General features: G+C 47.6%; 1 protein-coding gene across 1 annotated transcript in view; it reads right to left on the reverse strand.

The window, feature by feature from the left end:
- ACAN (aggrecan) overlaps positions 1-21,191 on the reverse strand; it is a 28,034-nt gene that overhangs the window by 2,239 nt on the left and 4,604 nt on the right. The window contains exons 6-15 of the mRNA XM_063169221.1: positions 18,213-18,752; positions 17,555-17,729; positions 17,006-17,133; positions 16,592-16,885; positions 15,422-15,613; positions 12,120-15,305; positions 4,076-4,189; positions 1,289-1,447; positions 885-967; positions 442-586 (exon numbers count right to left, since the gene is read on the reverse strand). Coding sequence (XP_063025291.1) covers positions 442-586; positions 885-967; positions 1,289-1,447; positions 4,076-4,189; positions 12,120-15,305; positions 15,422-15,613; positions 16,592-16,885; positions 17,006-17,133; positions 17,555-17,729; positions 18,213-18,752 — 5,016 coding nt within the window. The remainder of the gene's footprint in view (positions 1-441; positions 587-884; positions 968-1,288; positions 1,448-4,075; positions 4,190-12,119; positions 15,306-15,421; positions 15,614-16,591; positions 16,886-17,005; positions 17,134-17,554; positions 17,730-18,212; positions 18,753-21,191) is intronic.

Consider the following 21,191-nt stretch of genomic DNA (forward strand, 5'->3'; position numbering starts at 1 on the left):
AACCTGAACTCCTTCTGAGATTGCCTCTGTCCACTAGGCTTATGGGCAGGGGGATATGGAAATTCTGTGATTTGAAATTAAGTAGGGGTTTCCCTCAGTGCTCCTCTCATGCCTCCTGGAGAGGCTGTGAGAGCTGGGCATCGCAACAGCTGCCTGTGTCTGTGGGAGGGCACAGAGCTGGTGTTTGTGGGAGTGATGCTGCAGCCAGGGTATGACTCTGCCTGGGGGTGTTGAATCTTAATGGCTTGTCCTATTCAGTTTCAAGTCCTTGAGAAACTTTCTCCTAGACCCTTGGCTAACTTCTGTTTCTAATTTCTTCTATCTCTTTGCTCACCCTTTGCAGTAACAAAACCCACATTCCTGGGCACTGGGCTCTCTGCTCCAGACCCACAGCCACCTACTGAGACCCCCATCCTTGCCAGTATGGCACAGGGTGCTGACCTGTTCCTTTCTTGCAGGTGAAAGGGAGGTGATAGTTGCAGGGAACGTCGTTCCATTCGCCTTTCTCGTGCCAGATCATCACAACGCAGTCCTCGCCCGCCGAAAAGAAGTTATCGGGTTGGTTGGGCCGCCAGTTCTCATATTGCTGCCAAGAGAGGACAGTCCTTCAGCTAAGATTGGGCCCTGGTGCCTCTTACTCCCTCCCTCATGCTCACCCCACCTCTCCCACACCTCTCCAGCAGATCCCACGGGTTGCCAGCACTGCCCCTGCACCAGTTATTTCTGTTGTGATGTCAACCAGCTTTTCTAGAGGCTTGGAAAAACCATGAGCCCTACAAAGTTTAGGGTTGCCTCCACTCAATGCCCAACCCATGGAGGCCACGGGGCCCTTCCCACCACCCCAAAAAGCTGGTGCCTGCTCGTGCTGTGGGCTCCAGGCTCACCAGGGAGTGCCCATCAGACCAGCGGAAGTCGTTCTCCACAGCTCTGTCACTGAGCCCGATCCACTGGTAGTCCTGTGCATGACCTGGAAGAGCAGGAGCAAGAGAAAAGAGTTGTGGTTGTCCTTAACATTGCTGGAAGCATTTCTTTGCCATCTCAGCTGTGCCTGGCCCTGGAGCCTCTGGCTCATTCAGCTGCCAACCAGTCAATATTCCCTGATGCCCTTTTTCCTTACATCATGTTTGCCCAGCTCCCTCCCCACTCAACTGCCACGAGCATGGGTGCACCCACACAAGGATGAGGCTTTGCCAGGATTCATGGTGATTTTTACACCATTTTACACACAGAAGAGTCAGAGTCCAGTGCTTGGACTCGTGCCCAGTCTTAGGCTGCCCTCAGCACTCACTGTTCACAAATTCTTGCTCCTCCGGGGTGATGATGCTGCTCAGGTGGGCTTGATGTTGTCGGCACCTGGTCTCTGCATCCATCCAGGTCTCCCTCTCTTCAAAGTGCCTGTAGCAGTGGCCCTGGAACTTGGTCCAGCCTTCCTCACAGTTTTCCAAGTCTGAAACACACAGAGGAGGGATGAAGAGGAGTTGGTGCACGTGTCTGAAAGCTTTCAACTCACCTCTTAGCAGCTCGTGCTCCCATGGCATGGGACAACACATGGTCATTTTCACTAAAAAACACACCCTGACCCCTTTGCCTGTAGGAATTCCCTGGGAAAGTTGTCAGAAGGCATCCAGGGCCCTGTGTCTGCAGTGACACAACCAGTGCTACTGGAAAGCTTGAATGATACAGACTGATTCCTGAGAAATACAATCCCTGTCTAATGTTCCTGAAGTCTGCTTTTGAGGAACTGACCAAGCAAGAACACTTCTCTTCCCACTTGTGCTGGCCTGCAGAGTTTTCTTGCTTTGGAAAAAACCCTCCAACCCCATACCCAGATGTCCAGAATCAATGCATATGTCTTGAAAATGAAAGAGGGGACCACCAGAGGTGGTTCCATCACTTGGTGTGATTCTGGAGCTCTGGAGGAGAAACAAACTGACCAAGATGGGTGAAAACAAATGGGGACAGAAATTTACCACAGAGGGGAGAGAGAACTAAATCTTAATGAAAAAGCTTGGAAGCTCTAAAGAAGTACAAACATTTCTCAGCTTTTCAGAACGTCTTTTACCATCTGAGAAATATTGAGGAACTGAACACACTCATTAAGAAAAATAAAACCACAGATGGGGGAAAGTAGAAACAAATCGAAAAACCACCAGAAAAGATCTTCAGCAGTTCCCACACAATGCAACACCACACATCTGTCTGCTACATGTGGCTAAAGGAAACAGAAAATGAAATGTGTTTGATCTCAGCCTGTCAGATGCCTGATCTACCATCCTTTCTCAGGCCCTTGCTGCTCTGAGAGTGGTGGGCTTCCAGGAGCCCTCATGCCTCCTCCCTTTTCAGTAAGGTTTCCTGTGCTCAGTTTCTTTCTTCTTTGTTAAACTTGGTAGGTCAAAGCACTTGTCACTTTCAGTAACTCTAATTCCTCCTAATCCACCTTTCTTCCAGCTGGAGATTGCAGGCACTCCATAGATGTTGGGGTAGTTGGTAGTTATTTGAGATATTAAAAGCATTTCTTGCCTTCTTCAACAGATCAGATGGGTTATCTGGAAGCAGGTGAAGCTCAGGGGATTTTTTGGTTTTGCAGGCAGATCTCTTGCAGAAAGGTAACGGGGAACTTGCTCTGTCTTTTGAGATTAAGACTTTTTCCCATTATCTTTAATGGCATCCCTTGTCATCACAAATTGGGGATGGGACAGCACATGATAAAGAATCTCAGCAGGCCATTTTCTAGGAGAAAGGCCATGCTTTCTTACTTAATTTTTTCTTACAGATAAATATGACAGAAATTTTCTCGGAAAAGAATGATGAAAATCTTGTTCCCTGGTGAGGACACTTTCATGGTCTGTGTGCATTTTTCACCTACAGTGTCCCATTGTTCTTGGACACCAGCAGCAAGGATGGTCAGTCTCAAGGGAATATGAAGATTTCCAACAAGTCTTGGGGCACTGGCTTCCTCTTGCATCTCCCAGGCACCAGAGCACATAAATCAGAGAAAAGAAGAAATTTAGTATGTCTTGGATGAAACAAGATCATAAGCAGTGACAGGGTGGAGAGTCTCTGGCTGGATTACAAGGATCTTCAGCAACAGGTATCATGGGTGAGTAAATAAAGAGCTGATGAGGTTGCATTGGAAAACTGATGTTAAGGCAGCACAATTCCTGCCCAGAAGGTCCAATAATCCTGAGCCTTCTCCTCATGGTCTACTCCATATGTTCATATTGGAAGCAGGAAGAGATGCGGAGAAAGGGAAGGAGAAAATCCAACATCTGTTATCATTACTCATGGCAAGGTGAAGAAGATACTGCAGCTTTATTTCTCTTTTGTTTGAGCAAGGCAGGAGAGCTTCCTCTCAGCTAAGCTGGTAAAAGTTTGGACTTTCATTAGCTTTAAGGAAAAAAATTATTTTTCTTTCCTTGTAGAAACAAAAAGAAGTATTAGTGCACTAATTTTGATGGAAATAGAGGTTGCTTCCTGTTTTTTCAAAGACACATTCCCTGCTGATTTTGCCAAAGGAAGCCACGTTGTGGAAATGACAAAAATGTCATGCTCTGTCAAATCAGTGGAGATTCCTGGAGTGAATGATGCCTCTCTCAGCTGCATCTTCCCCGAGAGAAACACAATCATTTTTCATGGCTCAGTTGAAGCATCCCTCCACGAAGTTCCAGTCTAGCAGAGAAAGTTTGCCTGGGGTGAAGATGTACTCAGAAAGTTCCCTATTGTTACAGAAGAACAGAATCACCCTTGACCCAAAGAGACAGCAATTTCCATGATCAACATTGTTCTGATCTGTGTGGAGCTTCACCAGAGACACTTGAAAAAGACAAAGATGAAGAAGACACCAGAAACTCCTGCTTAGGAATCTTAGAGGAATCATGGTGCTGTGAGGAGCAAACTTAACAAATTAGACACTCAAAAGCCTCAAAGCTTTTCCCTGGTGTGTTTTAAGCTGCTGTTAGAGGTTAGCTCGCGGAGATGAGGGCAGCACTGATGGGATCAGCTGTTTTTGGGGGGCAGAGAGGGAACAAGGAGGAGCAGCAGTTAGTGGGATTAGCTGAAGCCAGGGAGGCCGTACCGATCTCACACAGGTCCCCTCCGTAGCTGGGAAGGCAAAAGCATTTGAAAGAGTCGATGCCATCGACGCAGGTGGCTCCATTCACACAGGGGCTTGGGTGGCACACATCAGTGTCTGCAAGAAATCAAGGGCTTCCATTAGGGCTCTGGGAGGCAACTCCACCAACAGGAGAACTTGTTTCTTTGCTTGTGTAGGAGGCAATATCACAACCCTTGGGAGGGTTGTGTTTTATGACATAACTGCCACTGCTGCTGCTGGAAGAATGAAGGCAAGAGACCCAACCCACCCTACAAGGAGGACATTGGTTTTCTGGTGGTTGAACACCACTCTGAAGATATCAGAACAAAGCTCAGCAGGATGTATCCAACACACAGCACTGGCTGTGGTAATTCTTCCTTGTCTGCTGCATCCTCTGCCTGATGCATCAAACATGTAAACTTGTGTCTGTGTCTCCACCAGCTAAAGGTCTATGAGGAGGAATGTGGAATTCTTCCATAAGTCAGAAACATCCTCAATAGATCTCTATGTCCTAAGCAGCGTTCCTGGGTCCATTCTCACTAATAGTTTCTTCCTAACCATAACTTAGATGAAGTTCTGCATGAAGAAATCTCTTCTCAGTGAAGATGAAGAAAGTGCAGAGAAGAAAAAAAGTGGGTTCAAAGGTGGTTCAGAGCCCCTCAACTTTTTCTCTTTGAGGATCTCAGACCTGGCTATGGGTGCTTATTGCTTGGTGAGGGATACTGGAGTGCAGTGGCATTTTCTCCAGAACTGTCCCCACTATGTGCTCTTCTGCTTGTGCTGAGAATGGAAGAAGCTGGTACATCTTTTCCAGCTGTGGAGTCCATCTTGGTGGAGAGAGCTTTGGAATCAGAAGAAGAGTCATTCATAATGGAATGATTTCAGATACATTCAACTCAGAAACAAGGGGGAAGACTGAGGAAGGAAATGGGAACACATCCACGCAGGCTGGATTAAATGATGGCTGGTCAGATCCTCGTGTGAGACAGTGTTCCTTTCACATGCAGGGGAAATGTAAAGCTTTAAAAGTGATGACTCCATGCTCTTCTTGTGGATGACAGTCTTAGCAAGGAAAGAGTCAAAGATGATAAACATACTGGCTGTGGAAATAGCGGAGCAGAGGCTCCCCAAGATCTGTGTTCATCTTCTGACTGGGGTGTATTTGGTTGGGTATTGTTTTCTTGGAGCTGAGGCCCAGCTGCTCAATGTCCCCAGGCACAGGAGAACAGATGGGCGTTACACTCCCTGTGGCTGTCTAGTGACTCAGTGGCCAAGGTCTGGTACGTCATCTAAAAGCTGACATGTTCTGTAATGTGCCTAAGTGATGGAAAAAATCCTTTCTGACCTTGGATGGTGAATCTGTGTGTGCTTTGGAGCAAAGAGATTGTCATCTTTACTCTAGGCTGTATCACTGTGAGCAGTGAAATCATTCCTCAGATGGCTGATGAGCCTTTACTCCAGTTTTGCAGTTCTTCGAGAGAATGAATTTTTCACTCTGGATTGCCATTCTAAATCTCAGGGATTCTTTTTGGATTTCTTTGTTCACTGCAAAATGAAGATAATCCCTGTTTCCATGATGCTAGCAAATACTTTGAGACTTTACAGAACAAAATGGGAGTCACAAGCCTAGAGGAAGAATAGAGGAGCTGAACTTGGCTGAGTATTGCTTATTAGTCACACTTGGAGTTCCTAGAAGATAGAGAGCACAGAGAAAACGAGGCATCCTGAGGGGTGATTGCAACTCAAGAGGCCCTTTGGGCTTCTTCAACAGCAGTGGCAGCAGAAGTTCACGTTGATTCCAGTGGGCTCCAGCTGAACACGTAAGGAAAGGCTTTTCCTTCATTTGTCAGGCTCCATGAAGTGGAAAGAACACTGCAGAGGAGGGAGGGAAGCACTCACAAGAGCTCAAGCTGAATGTTTAGCAGTGGATAATGAGCCTTCAGCTGTCTTCGGCCATGTGGAATAAAACTTGGCGTGTCCAAGATCTCTTCTGAGATGCAGGAGACCTGCTGTGTGCTTCCCTGGCCTTGGAGGAGGGGGGAGCAGGCACACATGTGCAAAGTCATTGCCACAAATTTCCAGCTGGGAAATAAGTCTGGAACAGAGTTTCCTTTTACAGGCATCACATATAATATGGTTGTACATATTATATATGCAGTAAAGACAAATCTCTGATTATAATATATATGTTACATATCTCTCCATACATATACATATATATTTTTGTATATAACATGTAGAGAAAGGGTGTGTACTTGTAGGTAATGTTGGAGAAACAAACATCAAATACAAGCGAGACATAGACAGGTTGTTTTTCCCCAAAATTGTGTTTCAATGTTTTAAACACGTGATGATCATAAACACCAAACTGCCCTTCAGCCTGTTGGGCTGGTGAGGCAGTAACCCTCTCTCCTAGATGTAGAATCACCTCACCAAGCTGATATTGAAAAAACTCAAATGTATCTGTCAGGTTGGAGAAAGTGTTGCTTATTCTGATCCTCCCAGAAAATCTGAATCTCAGAGGTATTCAAAAAGGTCTAAATGGTAAATTTGGCAATGACATTGCCTCTGGAAGCGCTGGCAAATCGGTTTGTGGGTGTTTCTAAGATAAGGCACGTGAGCCACAAACACGATTTAGGAGGTGAGAACTCCATTAAAAAAAAAAAAAAATCCATCTATTACACAACACTTAGTATTTGTTTGTGGGTATTTTTTTCCCATAGCCTTTTATGTGCTATAAATGTGTCTAATTCCACTTTGTTCAGAGCTAGATGGGGTTAGCAAATCACTGCACGCCTCTTGAGGCAGCTGCAGAGCCTGCATCACGCTAGGACAGCACGGAGCTGCCTGCCAGGTACCCTGACACTCAGGGCTTAGACAACACGAGCTATTTATTATTTGCTTGGCTGAGCAGTCATCCAAAAAGTCAGCGCTGCTTCGCGATGCAGCTCAAGCGCTTATCAGCTGACAAGGAGACGAGAGCACTGCTGTTATTGCCCGAGCTGACAAAGGACAGCGATAGGCGATAGTCGAGGAATGCAGAGGGGAGGCAGCGCTCGCCTTCAAGAGCTGCCGCTGTAAAACAAAGACGGGGAGAAAATGCCTGGCGGTGCCAAGAACAGGAAACCCGGTTAGAGATGTGTTATTAACTCACTTCTTGAGGATAATGCAGAATTAGCAATTCTTCTAAAGAGGATTCATGCTGCACTTAATATTGCCCAGAAGTTGCAAAAATTCCCCCAATTCTACTGTCACAACAGTTTCTATTTTTTGCTACTAACAGGACCCAAGGTCTAACTTTTAGATCCTTTTCTTTTCTTTGTAATAAACCAATTACAACGAAATGGACAATGTAAACCAGGTCTTGCATCTGGAAAATGTAAACTGCTGGCTGGAGAAAGCAAGAGGAGTCACACAGCGGCAACGCAAAGTTTGAGTTTGTTCCACCATTTTCTTCCTAAGACTTCTTCTCCATTGCCAGATATACACTATATTTAGTCAGAATAATTTTCTTTTTGTGCAACTAAGAGCAAGAGAAGTATTCTTGTCATTGCTGCCCCTGGTAGGGGGAGGCTTGAGCTAGATCATCTTTCCAACCCTGACCATTTCATGACTCTATGATTCTCCCAATGCCTTTGAAAAAAAATTTTTGTACTAGATCATGGAAATTGGAAAGAGAAACATGGAAGAAATGAAAGAAAAATAGTTTGGCCCTGGTTTTGCTCAGAAGGCAATGTAAAAGTGAACATGCAGTGTCAGTGGTGAGAAGGGAATGCTTTTGAAATTCGCCATCTCAAGCTGAGACAACAACACCAGAAACAATGCTACCATTTCCTAAAACAGTGCAGTCTGTGCATTTCTCTCCATGGCTGCCTATATGGAAGATGAGCAAGAATATCCATCAAACAAGGTCATTTTTGTGCTTAAAACATCTACCAAGGAGAAGCATCTGGTGAACAGAGAGGATGCTGTCACCCAGACCCTGAACAAACTGTAGTTTACCTGAAGCTGTGAGTAAGAGGTTTAGTAATATATTCTATGATATTTCTATACCCTCCTGTTTTTGTTCTACAGAGCAGAAAAGGTCAGAGAGAAGGGCAAGGCATTTTCAGGATGCCCAACAGGATCCCCTGTTGTGCCCCTCACCCTTTCTTTGTAGGCCTCCTTGTAAGTGCAATTATCCAAAGAGGGAATCAGAGACCAACTAGATAATTATCTCCTAGAGATTGGGTGAAAAAAAATCCAGGTACAAATTAAATTTGCTTTTCAAAGTCTGCTGGGAAGTTGGAACTACTGATCTGATAGCTCAAACATCAAAGAAAAACATTGGAGCAATTGTAGGGTGAGTCCTAGAAGAAAAGAATAGGATGAGTTGGGGAAACCAGTTCTCTCACATTTTAAGTTAAATGCTAGTATTGAAAATCACGTAGCCAGCCACTGACTTACAATGAGCAATTAAGTAATTAAAATAATTAACTACAATAATTGAATGAAAGCCTCCCTGCAGCAGAAGGGGCAGGTATTGCTGTAGCCTTAAAAAAAAACGATTTTACTGGAGACCAGGAGTTTCCAGGAGGACTTGTTGATCTGCTGGAACCTTCAATTTGTCCAACACTCTCATGGAAGAAGAGCTCAGGAAATTTGGATACCTCTGTCTCCATAATATGATGTGTAAAAGTAAATGAACGTGGAAATAACACCAGTCCAAGACTGTAGGCTAGGTTTTGTTTAAGCAAATTAACTTGTGATGCAAAGCAGACAGTGGGTCCAGGAGACACCAAATCACCTGCTCAGCCACAAAGGGTCTGTGCCTCTCAGTCAGGACTGGGACCTCCATCTCCTTCTTGAGAGCATCATTTGCACTCCACATTGGGTGAAACATTCTGAATCAGGGGAGTATTTTCTTGACCTTTTTCTTCTGGATGATTTTCTCTGGATCAACAAGACCCAATCCCTTGGACTTCCAGGTTGTGAAGAATGAGGAAAGCCCATTGAGACCCTTCCTCATTTGTATTCTAACCTTCTGCTGTGTGAGGCCATAGGCATCAGACTTTATGGACTTGTTTCACCAGAGACAAGCAAAACTTCACATAAAAAGATGCCATTTCAGCACATTTCTCTTTCCCCCCACAATTGGAGCGAAGTTTTTCAGTCACTGACTGGTCTGAGAGCTCCAAACCGCAGCCTTTCACTGAAGTGCCAGCATGATTTTTCAGCTAATAATTATTTGTCTTCAAATGCTACCAGAAGCAAAAAGACCCGCTGAGTTGGCAAAACCCTGGGTGAGGAAGCCAAGCCTATGGACAATTCTTTCAGCTTGTGGGGTTCCTGTCCTCATGGAGGAATCAAATGCTGACTAAAGACATCTACATGCACAGCCCTTAATTTGGTTAAACACTAAAACATACTGGCACTCCAAGTGTTAATCTTCAGTCTTCTGGCTCTGGCTTTTAGGGATACTTTTAGGCTCCAGCAGAGCAGAATAATATCATTCTTCTTAAATCATCCCATTAAATATGCTGCTGGATCTAACTGGAACCCTCCAACAAGAGGGCCAGAGGGCAAAATCCACATTTCCTCCTGTTCCTCACTCTAAGCTCCTGGAAAGCTGAGCCAGCTTCACCTGTGCTTTAATGTCAGTGAAAATCCCTGCACTGCATGGGCACCCATTGCACCCTCCAAACCCTGAGCACAGCACAAGGAATGCATGTGGCAGCTGATATCTTGCAGTTTTTGCAAGAGCTAAATTTCAAAACTGGGGAGCTTCAAGTGAAAAGGCAGCCACAACATGGGAAACGGAATTTTGGGATCCAGCCTACTGTTCTTCCATGTAGACTTCCCATGTTCACAATCCCCAGAGCTCTGTAAAAAGTAACAACCCAAAAAGAGAATCCTAGGATTCCTTTTTTTTTTTCTTTTTTTTTTTGTACCTTTTTTTCTTTTGTCATCTCTTTGTTGTAATTCTCTAGAAGAGGTTTGCTTTGTTTTAGGGGTATTCTGAGTTCATGGTCAAAAAGCTCTTTTGCCACCTTATGAGCTTCCTTCATACCCTGACCAGGACTGCATTTAATGTAGTAGGGACGTTGTAGTAGAATGTCTGTAGGGACATTGTAGTAAAATTTACCAATATAAAGAGAAGTTTTACCCTAGAATATCTTCCCATGTGGGAGTTCCAGCCATACACATGTGTTCAAGCCCATTTCTAATTTATAAAATGTACAATTAAATTTCAGGCAGTGGTTGCTTACCTCTTGCTGTCTCCTGCTAAGAAACCCCAGCTGTTACATTGTCCTCTCTGTGACTTGCAAATACACATATTCCTATTTCAGAACATTTTTCAAGATTCTTCACACATGAGCTGCTGAACACATGGTTTTCTTTCAAAATACTTCACAAAAATGTTGGCTAACAAATGGTCTGAGGAATCTGGCAATCGCCTTGTGGTTGATTTTTAAAAAGAAAAAGCAGTGGAATAAAATCCATATTTTAGGGCCAAATTTTTTTTTAATTTTTTTTTTTTTGATTTTTTACTAAGCCTCACTGTCTTCCTTCCTTCCCCTCAACGCTGCCTTTGCTGGCTTGTTTTTGTCTCTGGGTTTGGACGTGGCAGTGTGCATGGCCCAAAAGCAGAGCCTGCTTTTGCAGGGAGGGTTTTTGGGGGTCCCTGACTCCTGTGCCACCCTGTGCTGTGCCAGGCTGGTGCAGTGCAGTGGGAATGACCCTGCTGTCATTATTCTGCCCTCACCCACTCCTGCAGCATGGCCAGAGGGCACTGCAGGTGTGCTGTGAGCAGGGCTGAACAAAGGTTTGTGATTACCTGTGCTCACAGAGGGAAATGCAGTGACTCATTGGGGACACTTAGGGGGTGGAAATGACGTTGGAAACCAGGCTGAGCTTCACAAAGCCCTACACTTACAGACCCTTACTGAGTCCAGAGCTAGCCATGCTGAATGCTGTAAATTGACCCAAAAGAAGCAGTTTAGGAGGTAGCATGGGAAGCAGTACAACTGATGACACTTTTGCCAGAAGGAAGTGAGGAAATCTCTTTGCACATCCATTTTGTACCATACTTAAGCAATGTGTGGTCCCACAAGAACATGTGTCCCTTTGAGAACTGAGGACATGCAGGACATTAGTACAGCAGCACAAGCACTGATGGCTTTGCAGTGAGGCTTGTCCCCAGGTGCCAGCTCCTGATGGCAGCAAAGGGAAACCAAGCTGTGTCCAGGGATGCTGCAGGAAGTCCCGTGTTACCAGGACTGGGCATCTCCCTTGGCCAAGAGCCACAATGTTTTGTGTTTGTTTGTTTGTTTGTTTTTTTTTTTTTTTCTCTCACTGCAGTGCACTGATGCTTTCACAGCATGCAAACTCCTCTCCGGAAATGCTCATCAGAATGCCAGGAGAGTGTTTTCACCATAAATGGTTAATCGGGCTTAAATATTCTGTCTGTCTGTACTTGGCAACGAGGGGGCCCAAACAAAGACAGAGCACTAAAACACTAAAAAGGCAGGGTGGGGAGAAGGGCATTTATCAACAGAGCTGACAAAAACTAGTGATGCTCTGAGCATTATCTCACACGTTTATTGTCTTATAGCTGCAGAGAGCAGCATAAGACACAGACCAGAGGGTGGCCACAGGCTGAGCAATACCTGGGGCTAGGCAGCAAGTCAGCCCACCATGGAAAAAGAAACAGGACTGAGACTAGCAGCCCAACTTCTCCAACTTGTCAGCTGCATGCAGGCTGGAAAGCTCTGCATGTAGACGTGGCACTGAGGGACATGGGTTAGTAGTGGACTCAGCAGTGTTGGGTTAATGGTTGGATTCTGTGATGATAAATGTCTTTTTCAACTTAAACAATTCTATGATTCTGTGACCATGACCTGTGGATAGCTTTCTATCAGAACAATGCTCTGCTCAAGTCTGCTTCTGTGTTAATGCTCTCTGCTGTATAAAACCCAAAAAAAGTGACATCTATGCCCCCTCCTTCCCATCCACAAAGCTTTCCCTTCCATATGAGACACATTACCTTCTGGAGTGGGTCCTAATGCGTCAATTGCTTCTTGTGAGACTTGGGGCAGGGCAGCAGTGGTGGTGGCCAGCAGATGGGGATTGTCTGGAGCAACAGCTGTCTCTGTCTCTTGTTCTGACACCACAGGAGGGGAAGGCTCCATTTCAAGCTGAGCCTCTTCAGGGTTCCTGAGTCCCTGTGTTGGTTCTACATCTGGAGTCCTGGTACTAATTACAGTGTCTGGGGCAGAGGTTTCCCCCGAAATGCCTGTGATAGAGTGTGTCACAGCTCCAGATGTTGTGTCAGGAATCTCCCTCTCCTCAGGAGTACCAAAGGGCTCCCCGCTGGCCAAAGATGTGGCAGCTGTTTTGATGTTATCGGTCGGCAATGCAGATGCTTCCCCACTGGTTTCATGGAGTGTGGATGTTTCTATGCTGATCTCAGGAAATGTCTCTCCGCGGGCTTCTTGACTTGTGGGTGCTCCTATTCTAATTTCAGGAAATGCAGAAGTTTCCCCACTGACTTCTTGAACTGTGGATGTTTCTATGAAAATTTCAGGATAGGCAGATGTTTCACTCCTGGCTTCTTGACTTGTTGGTGTTTCTATGCTGAACTCAGGGAATGCAGATGTCTCCCCACTGATATCATGGACCGTAGAGGTTTCTATGCTAATCTCAGGAAATGTGGATGTTTCTCCTCGAGCTTCTTCACCTGTGGATGTTTCTATTCTAATCTCAGGAAATGCAGGTATTTCACCACTGGTTTCATGGATTGTCGAAGTTTCTATGCTAATTTCAGGAAAAGAGGACATGTCCCCACTGATTTCATGGACTGTAGAAGTTTCTATGCTGATTTCAGGAAACGCAGAAGTTTCCCCACTGGTTTCATGGACCGTTGAAGTTTCTATGCTAATTTCAGGGAAGGCAGATGTTTCACCCCTGGCTTCTTGATTTGTGTATGTTTCTATTCTAATTTCAGGAAATGCAGAACTTTCTCCACTAATTTCATGCACTGTTGAAGTTTCTATGCTGATTTCAGGGAATGCAGATGTTTCTCCACTGGTTTCGTGGACCGTCGAAGCTTCTATGCTAATTTCAGGATAGCCAGATATTTCACCCCTGGCCTCTTGGATTGTGAATGTTTCTATCCTAATTTCAGGAAATGCAGACGTTTCCCCACTGATGTCTTGACTTGTGGATGTTTCTATTCTAATTTCAGGAAATGCAGACGTTTCCCCACTGATTTCTTGTACTGTGGACGTTTCTGTGCCACTTCCAGGAAATGCAGAGGTTTCCCCACTTGCTTCTTGACCAGTGGATGCTTCTATGACAATTTCAGGATACCCAGATGTTTCACCCCTGTCTTCCTGACTTGTGGACGTTTCTGTGAAAATTTCAGGAAATGCAGAGGTTTCTCCACTGATTTCTTGAATTGTTGATGTTTCCGTGCTAAATTCAGGAAATGCAGATGCCTCCCCACTGATTTCATGAATCGTGGATGTTTCTGTACCCGTTTCAGGAAATGCAGATGTTTCACCACTGATTTCATAAGCTGTTGATGTTTCTAGAGCACTTTCTGGCAGTGCAGATGTTTCCCCACTTAGTTCACCAGATCCAGAGCCTTCACCACTTGTCCCCAAACCATAGGGAAACGTGACAGTTTCCCCACCCAGTTCCTGGGATATCGTTGGTCTTGTCACCACTTCTACTAAATCAGAAGTGACTAAAGTGATTCCTGGAAGCCCTGAGGCCTCCCCACTGATATCAGCCACTGTTGAAGACTGTCCACTTAGATCTGTGGCTCCAGAAAAGTCTCCGCTGATGTACGGGATTCCAGATGGCTCCCCACTCAAGTCTCCTGAGGAAAAACCACTGGTCTCCACAGCTCCAGACCCTTCTCCAGATAGTCCTCTGTCTCCAGAAGTAAATCCACTGATTTCTATCATCCCAGATGGTCCTTCTCCCACTTCTTGTGCCACTGATGGCTGTGTTACAACTTCCACCAAAGTGGTATCCACAAGAGACACCGTGGGAAAGCCAGAGGTGAGTCCACTTTCCTCTCCAGAGAGCAGACCACTGGTGACATCAACTCCAGAGATGTCTCCGCTGCTGTCCGTCACTCCGCTCGGGTGTCCGCTCATCTCCAGCCCTCCAGAAGCACTCCCACCAAAGTCTACATGCCCAGAAGGCTCACCACTGATGTCTAAACTCCCAGACACCATGCCTGATCCATCTTCAACACCTGAAGGCAATCCACTGGTTTCCAAAGTCTCTTTTGCCTCTGCTCCTGTAACTGGTGAGGTTGTTGTCACTTCCTCCAGAGTGGCATCTACGAAGGTGACGCCGGAGGCCTCGCTGCTTCCCTCAGTACCAGAGGTAAGGCCACTCAGGTCCACCTGGCCACTGATCTCGTGTGTTCCAGATGTTTCTCCACTGCCATCCAGTCCTGAGGGAAAGCCACTAAGCTCAGACCCTCCTGAGGACAGCCCGCTGAGCTCGGGTACCCCGGAGGGCTCCCCGCTGGGCTCAGCTCCTGAGGGCAAGCCGGGGGTTCCACCACTGCTGTCCCACTCAGAGGATGGCAGCCCTGACAGATCTCCCTCACCGCTGACTCCAATGGACCCTTTTCCCTCCTCTTGCCGTTCTGTTGCTGCTGTTACAACTTCCACCAATGTGGTATCCACGAGAGACACGGTGGGAAAACCAGAGGCCACTCCACTCTCCTCTCCGGATGACACGCCGCTGATGAGCTCAGTGCCAGAGATTTCTCCGCTCGCTCCAAAGGGCAGCCCGCTGCTTTCCACTTCAGGTGGCATCCCACTGATTTCTGGTATCCTCAAAACAGACACTGATGTCTCCCCCTCTGCAGAAGGCAGGCCACTGATATCAACAACGCCGGAGGACACACCGCTCAGGTCTCCTGAGGGCAGCCCACTTTCTCCAGGTGGGAAGCCACTGGCATGCAGGTCTACTGACGGTAATCCGCTCTCTCCAATGCCTGAGTGGTCTCCACTAAGTTCAGAAACTCCAGAAGTTGGTTCTCCGCTTGTATCTGGAACTCCAGGAACCCAGCCAGATGCTGAAGATTCACCACTGACTTGATGCTCTCCAGGCTGAGTCACCTCCCCTGACACTTCGCTGAGGGAAGCATTGGTACTGGTTTCCTCTGGTAGTATGGTAGCTGGAGGAAAAGCAGATGGACTCACTGGAAAGGAAAGAACAAAGAGAAGGAGTTGGGAAAATCATTCATACTCTGTGAGGGTCCCAACCCTACACCCCCAGCCCAGCACGATGCAGGCTACAAGGAAGCTCTGAACGCACCTGAGAGCAGTGACACATCTGTTGGAAAGACCTCTGTGCCCCAGGCTGTCTGATTCTCAGGCTGAGTGGCAGACTCTGTCTCCATGGTCACCTCCTCTCCCGAGGGCACCCCCTCCACTCCAGGGATCACTTGTGTTGCCAGAACATCTTCAAAGAACGGGGTGACCCCCTCCTCCTCCACAGGAGGCAGAGCTGGAACAAAAAGGCATTGGAAGGAGTTTCCAAAAATTCACAATCCAAGACGCCGGTGATGTGCCGCGTTCAAACCAGCACTCCAACATTCCCAGCCTCCCTTCTGAAATCCCTTCCCCTCAGGAGACAGATTTCTGTGCCCTGCAGGGGCAGGAGAGTATTGGAATTATTACCAATATAAGCAGATGGGATGTGCCTGGGCTTGTCTGGCCCTTGCTCCTTGACCAAAGGCGGCAACTGTGGTGGTTTCACCTCAGAGACACCTTTGGCTGGCTGGATATTGCAGCTGGGTGCTAGAGACAAGTCCAGACATGCAGGAGCTCAGGTTTACCTTGGCAGAGAAGCTTTAAGATGAGGTGAATGAAAAGGAGTTGGGTTCTGCTAGAGGGTTTTGATCCGGAGCTTTATTCCTGACCCAGAGGCCTCTGAGTCCCATAACAGCCCTAACAGAACCTTGAACCATGTGGTTGCTGTTCCTTTTAACCCCAGGGAGAGGGATCCCACCAACCAGGTGGGGGGGGGGGGATCCCTCTCCCTCTCAGGGGACACTGAAGATGTAAGATGGCTGCCACACACACCCAAGGAAAAAAGACTTACTCCTAAACTTTACTGTTAATTTTTGCTAGGTATATACATGCAAGTACCCACGCTCCAGTGTAGATGCCCTGACACCTTAATTAGGTAGACAGGAGCGGGTATCAGGCTCACCATGACTGTAGCCCAAAACACCTTGCAATTGCCACACCCCCACGGCTACTCAGCAGTAGTTAATATTAAGCAATGAGACTTAAACTTGACACCTGGATGGCCCAATGTCCCCCAGGGCTGAGAAACATCTTTTGAGCTTTGCCAGTCATGGACAGACAGCACTCAGCAGGGGCAAGGGATGGGGAGGGAGAGGTGGCTGGCAGGCCTGAGGAAAGGCTGAGATAAACTGAGGCAAGCCATGACACCACACCACAACAGGAGGGTGGGTACCTCTGAAGCAGAAGGCGTGGTGCCGGGACAGCGGGTCGGGGAAGCCGGTCTGGTTGTGGTGCTGGTACACGGTCCTGACGCCCGGCGCATCGCCGCCGCACGCGGGCCGGGGGCTCACGATGGGGTAGCGCAGGCTGCCGTCGGCCAGCCAGCCCGCGTAGCACCGGTCCAGGCCCTGCTTCCAGGCGGCGTGCAGCTGCCCAACAGAGGCCAGCGTGGCGTTCTGGCTCTGGCAGAACCGCTGGGCTTCGGGGAAGGTGAACTGCTCCGGCTGGGTTGCGAAGAACACATCACCTGAGGGGTGGGAGGGAAAACACGAGTGAATCCCTGCATGCCAGACATCTACAGACAGCATTTGAGGTGTGGGGCACATTTCTGCTCCACAGCAGTGCCCAGGGGCAGGGGAGGATGTACCCTTGAGCCTGTCGATGTAGCAGTACACGTCGTAGGTCTCCGAGGCCGGGCGCATGCCATACGACCGTACGCCTGGAGTGTTCTCTTTGTCTCCTATGCAGTTATTTCGGGGATTCACGATGGGATACCTACCAGAAAAAGGAAGAGAAGAGGTAATCCAAGGTCAGCCTTATTAGCCAGGACTGAAGAACCTCAGTGTGCTTGGGAGTGGGACATGAACTCTTCACTGTTTGAGGTGCTCAGAGTCTGCAGTGTGACTTGGAGACAAGTCCACTTACAGCTTGAGGCAATAAATACAAATTTCCTGCTACTCTTCCTACACACCAGGAGGGCTCACTGGTGCAAGATGTATACACAGGTTAGGAAATGAGGAAAAGAAGTGGGCAAAAATACGTCTATTGGCCACTGAATATCACGGCCTGGAGAAAATTTTGGGTCAGGAAAGCTTATTGCTGTTGATGAGGAGAGCATCAGGACAACCCAGAGTAAAGCCTTAATGGCTGAATGGCCATTTTGGAGGGTGTCTTCCCCAGGTCAGTGTAACTTTACCTGACTGTCTGGTCCCGCAGCCAGCCAGCATCACACTGGTCGAAGCCAGCCTCGTAGGCAGCCTGGAGCTGCTGGGGGGTGGCAATCACAGCGCTGTTCTCCAGGCAGGCCTTCTGGGCTTGGACAAAGGAGAAGGCGTATCTGCTGGTGGCCGCACGGTAGTGAAACACCACACCTGGGGAAAGAGAAGCTGTGGTGAGACAATGGGTACAGGACTCCCTTGCACTGAGATGCGTGACCAGAAATGGTCTTCCAAAAACCAGGGCAAGGACCACGCCCTCTCAAACTCCTTTTGATGCAAATGCCTCATTCATGGAGCCCTGCTGCCATTGAGTTCTGGGGATCTCTTTAGCTCTCCTCTAAGGTCTTCTTGCCTTGACTTTCCCCTTCCCTGGAGTCAGATGGATATGGGAGAGCAGAGTGTGACCACTGCAGCCCAGCTGAGCTCTGGTCAGCACATGATGGGGTGGCCCATCACCTTCTCCTCTCCCCTCCTGCCCCACTGTGATGGGGGCTCTCAGCCTGACCCCTAAAAGGCCTGTGCACCTCCAGGGACTTGGATGCCCTCTGAGATGGCAGAAACTCAGGCTGTTTTCAGCTGAATGGTTGCCTCTAGAATGAGCTGGCCTTCAGGCTTCTCTCAGTCCTGGTGCCTTACCTGTGGGGGAGATGGGCTGCTCGGGAAGGTGGCCGGCACCGGGGGCAGCTGTCACTCGCACAAGCTGATCTTCCACCGTGAAGGCTGAGGCAGACTCCAGTCCTGGGGTGGCAGTCACCCCCACGGCCTCTTCCACCGAGCTCACCTCTGCTGTTTCTGTAGTGCTAGCTGTGCCAAAGGCTAAGGTGGTGAAGGCAGTGCCTAAATCTAGGGTGGTGGCCTCTTCAGGTACAGTCCACACCGCTGTGCCATCCTCCCTGGTCACATTTTCCTCTTCTGTGGCAGATGTCTCTAGTGTGAGAGCGGTGGTGAAGAGATCAGGCAGGGCAGTGAAGCTCTCGTCCAGCCTGGTGGCCGTGGGGGTGATCTCAATGGGCTCCAGGGTGGCGATGCTGCCGCGGGCCTCCTCCTCCGTGGCGTTGCGTGACAGGGGCAGCTCCACCTCGGTCTGGGTGACAGTCTGCACTGTGAAGGCGCTGCCCAGCCCGCTGCCCAGCTCGTCGATGAACTGCCCTGGCACCAGGCTCTCAATGTCCTCCCCTGCATCAGGACACAAAGCAGCAATCAGAGGGGATAATGTCTGTGACAGTGTTCACAGGGGTCTGAGGATGAGGGAAGAGATGAGGACCTGACTCCATGTTTTAGAAGGCTTGATTTATTATTTTATGATATATGTTATATTAAAACTATACTAAAAGAATAGAAGAAAGGATTTCATGAGAAGGCTAGCTAAGAATAGAAAAAGAAAGAATGATGAAAAAGGCTTGTGGCTTGGACTCTCTGTCCAAGCCAGCTCACTGTGGTTAATTAGAAACAACCACATGAGACCAATCACAGATGCACCTGTTGCATTCCACAGCAGTAGATAATCATTGTTTACATTTTGTTCCTAAGGCCTCTCAGCTTCTCAGGAGGAAAAATCCTAAGGAAAGGATTTTTCATAAAAGATATCTGTGACAAATGCCAGCCTGATGAGGTGAGCTGCACAGATGCTGCCTCCAAGGAGCAGCTGGGTATCTCTGCTACGGGAGGATCAGGGAAATCGTGACAGTTTGATAAGAAAAATGGTTTTCCTTCCTCCACTGTGGCTCTGTGCAACGCCTCAGCACGGAGGGCATGTGAGGAGGCACCGAGCCACCTCATGCTCCAAATGTGGTCAATCAGCGGGGACATTGCCCCGCTCCTGCCAGTTCCCCTTCCCGGGAACACCTTGCCCATATCCGAGTCTGCACTGACCCCTAGTGCCTGCCGCAAGGAAATTGGGTTGGACGGAGGGAAGTCGGGGAGCTTGGATAACCTCCGCGGCAGATCCGTCTGAGGAAGACAGCTGGATCCTCACACTTGGTGCACGAAACCTCAGCAGGATCACCATCACCTTCTGCTCTGCCCAGGCGGTGACTTGAGCTCATCCCGTATGAGCATCCTGACCCACTGCCAGGACAGCCAAGGCCACTTGCTGTACCAAACACACTGAAACAGCTCCCACCTTTCCCCTTCCAAATCAATTTCCTGCTCAAGCCACATCCCTTGGGTCTAGGACAACGTGCTTTACATGGCACTGAGCAGCTCAGCTGACAAGGACGCTGTTTGGTAGAGCAGCATGAAACAGAACTGTGAGGGCAGATAAGGGAGGGGGGATCACATCTTGGATGTGCAGCATGGCAGGGGAGGGAAAAAGGATGAGACAATGCCCAGATTTTCCTCTAATAATGCTTTCCCTGTTATATTTCCAATTCCATTTTGCTGCTGGTTCATTTTAGGCAGTACTTTTCAGATCTCAAGGGATTCAGAGATTTCCATGAAGATGCTTGGAAAAGGACTGACCATATGCAGCAGTTTCAGAGGCAAACATTGAGATAACCAAAAGGCTGTGGCTTGGTGGACCAGTCTTTAGCTTGGCCACATAACTGGGTACCTCCACGGGTCTGGGAGAGGTATCTGGGCACAACAGATCTGATCATAAGGGTTTCAACAAATATTTTAAAATATTGTTAATTTTTTAACTGTGGCAATCCTACTTGAATGTTAGCTTCTGGTTGCCCTGAATAGACAAAATATCACTGTTTCCCCCTCTTCTCGCTGCAGGGAACAGTGTAAAGTTAGGAGAAAGGGGGAGCAGCTGGGATGAAATTTTAATCCACAGTTTCCCAGAGACTGCATCAGTCTCAGATTTATCCCAGCATGGAAAGTCAGTCACGCATCTGTTCCACACCACATCTCATCACTACACACATCTTCAGGGTCAGACCTGTTCTCTTTCTCCTTCACCTCCTTCTCCAGCATTCGAAGTCTCCTATGTGAAGCACCTGAGCTCTGCTTCGTGTCTCCAGGAGAGCTTTAAAAGCAGGAGGGTGTGGGAGGACTGGAGAGATGGGAACTGTGTTACCCTCACCTCCACAGAGCCCCCCATGTGCTGGTCAAGCAGCCTTTCTAGATCTGCTTTCTACCTCAACATGAGCAGAGGACTTAGTCCTTTCCAAAACCTGCTTTCTCCCCTCTCTTTTTTTAAAAACAACCTCAACATCAAAGAAGCAAGAGGTTGTCTCTGGCCAGGGAGCTCCTCTGTATTGTAAAAGCAGAGTGGCCCTGACAAAGCGGGGAGAATGACTGCATCTGACTCCATTATATCAGAAGGCTAATTAATTACGTTATTATACTATATTATTCTATACTATATTATACTATATTACATTGCATCTAAACTGAATCTTCACAAGCACCCAACTCAACTCAACTGCCCAGAATCTGGTGACTGTCTCCTGACCCACAGGAGACAAGTAGAAAAAAGGTCTCAGGATTTTCCACTGCAAGAAAACTGAATAGCAACTTCTAGCTTAAACTGTAATGTACTAACTTTTGGTGATTGGAGAACAGTAACATGAATGTGGTAATTACAGTAGTTATGATAGGCTATAGATAATAGTTAAGGTATAGATTGGTTCTACAGATTGGTAGAACTACTAAGGTATAGATTGGTTC

The sequence above is a fragment of the Melospiza melodia genome, chromosome 15 (genome assembly GCF_035770615.1).
Source record: "Melospiza melodia melodia isolate bMelMel2 chromosome 15, bMelMel2.pri, whole genome shotgun sequence".
NCBI classification, from domain to species: domain Eukaryota; kingdom Metazoa; phylum Chordata; class Aves; order Passeriformes; family Passerellidae; genus Melospiza; species Melospiza melodia.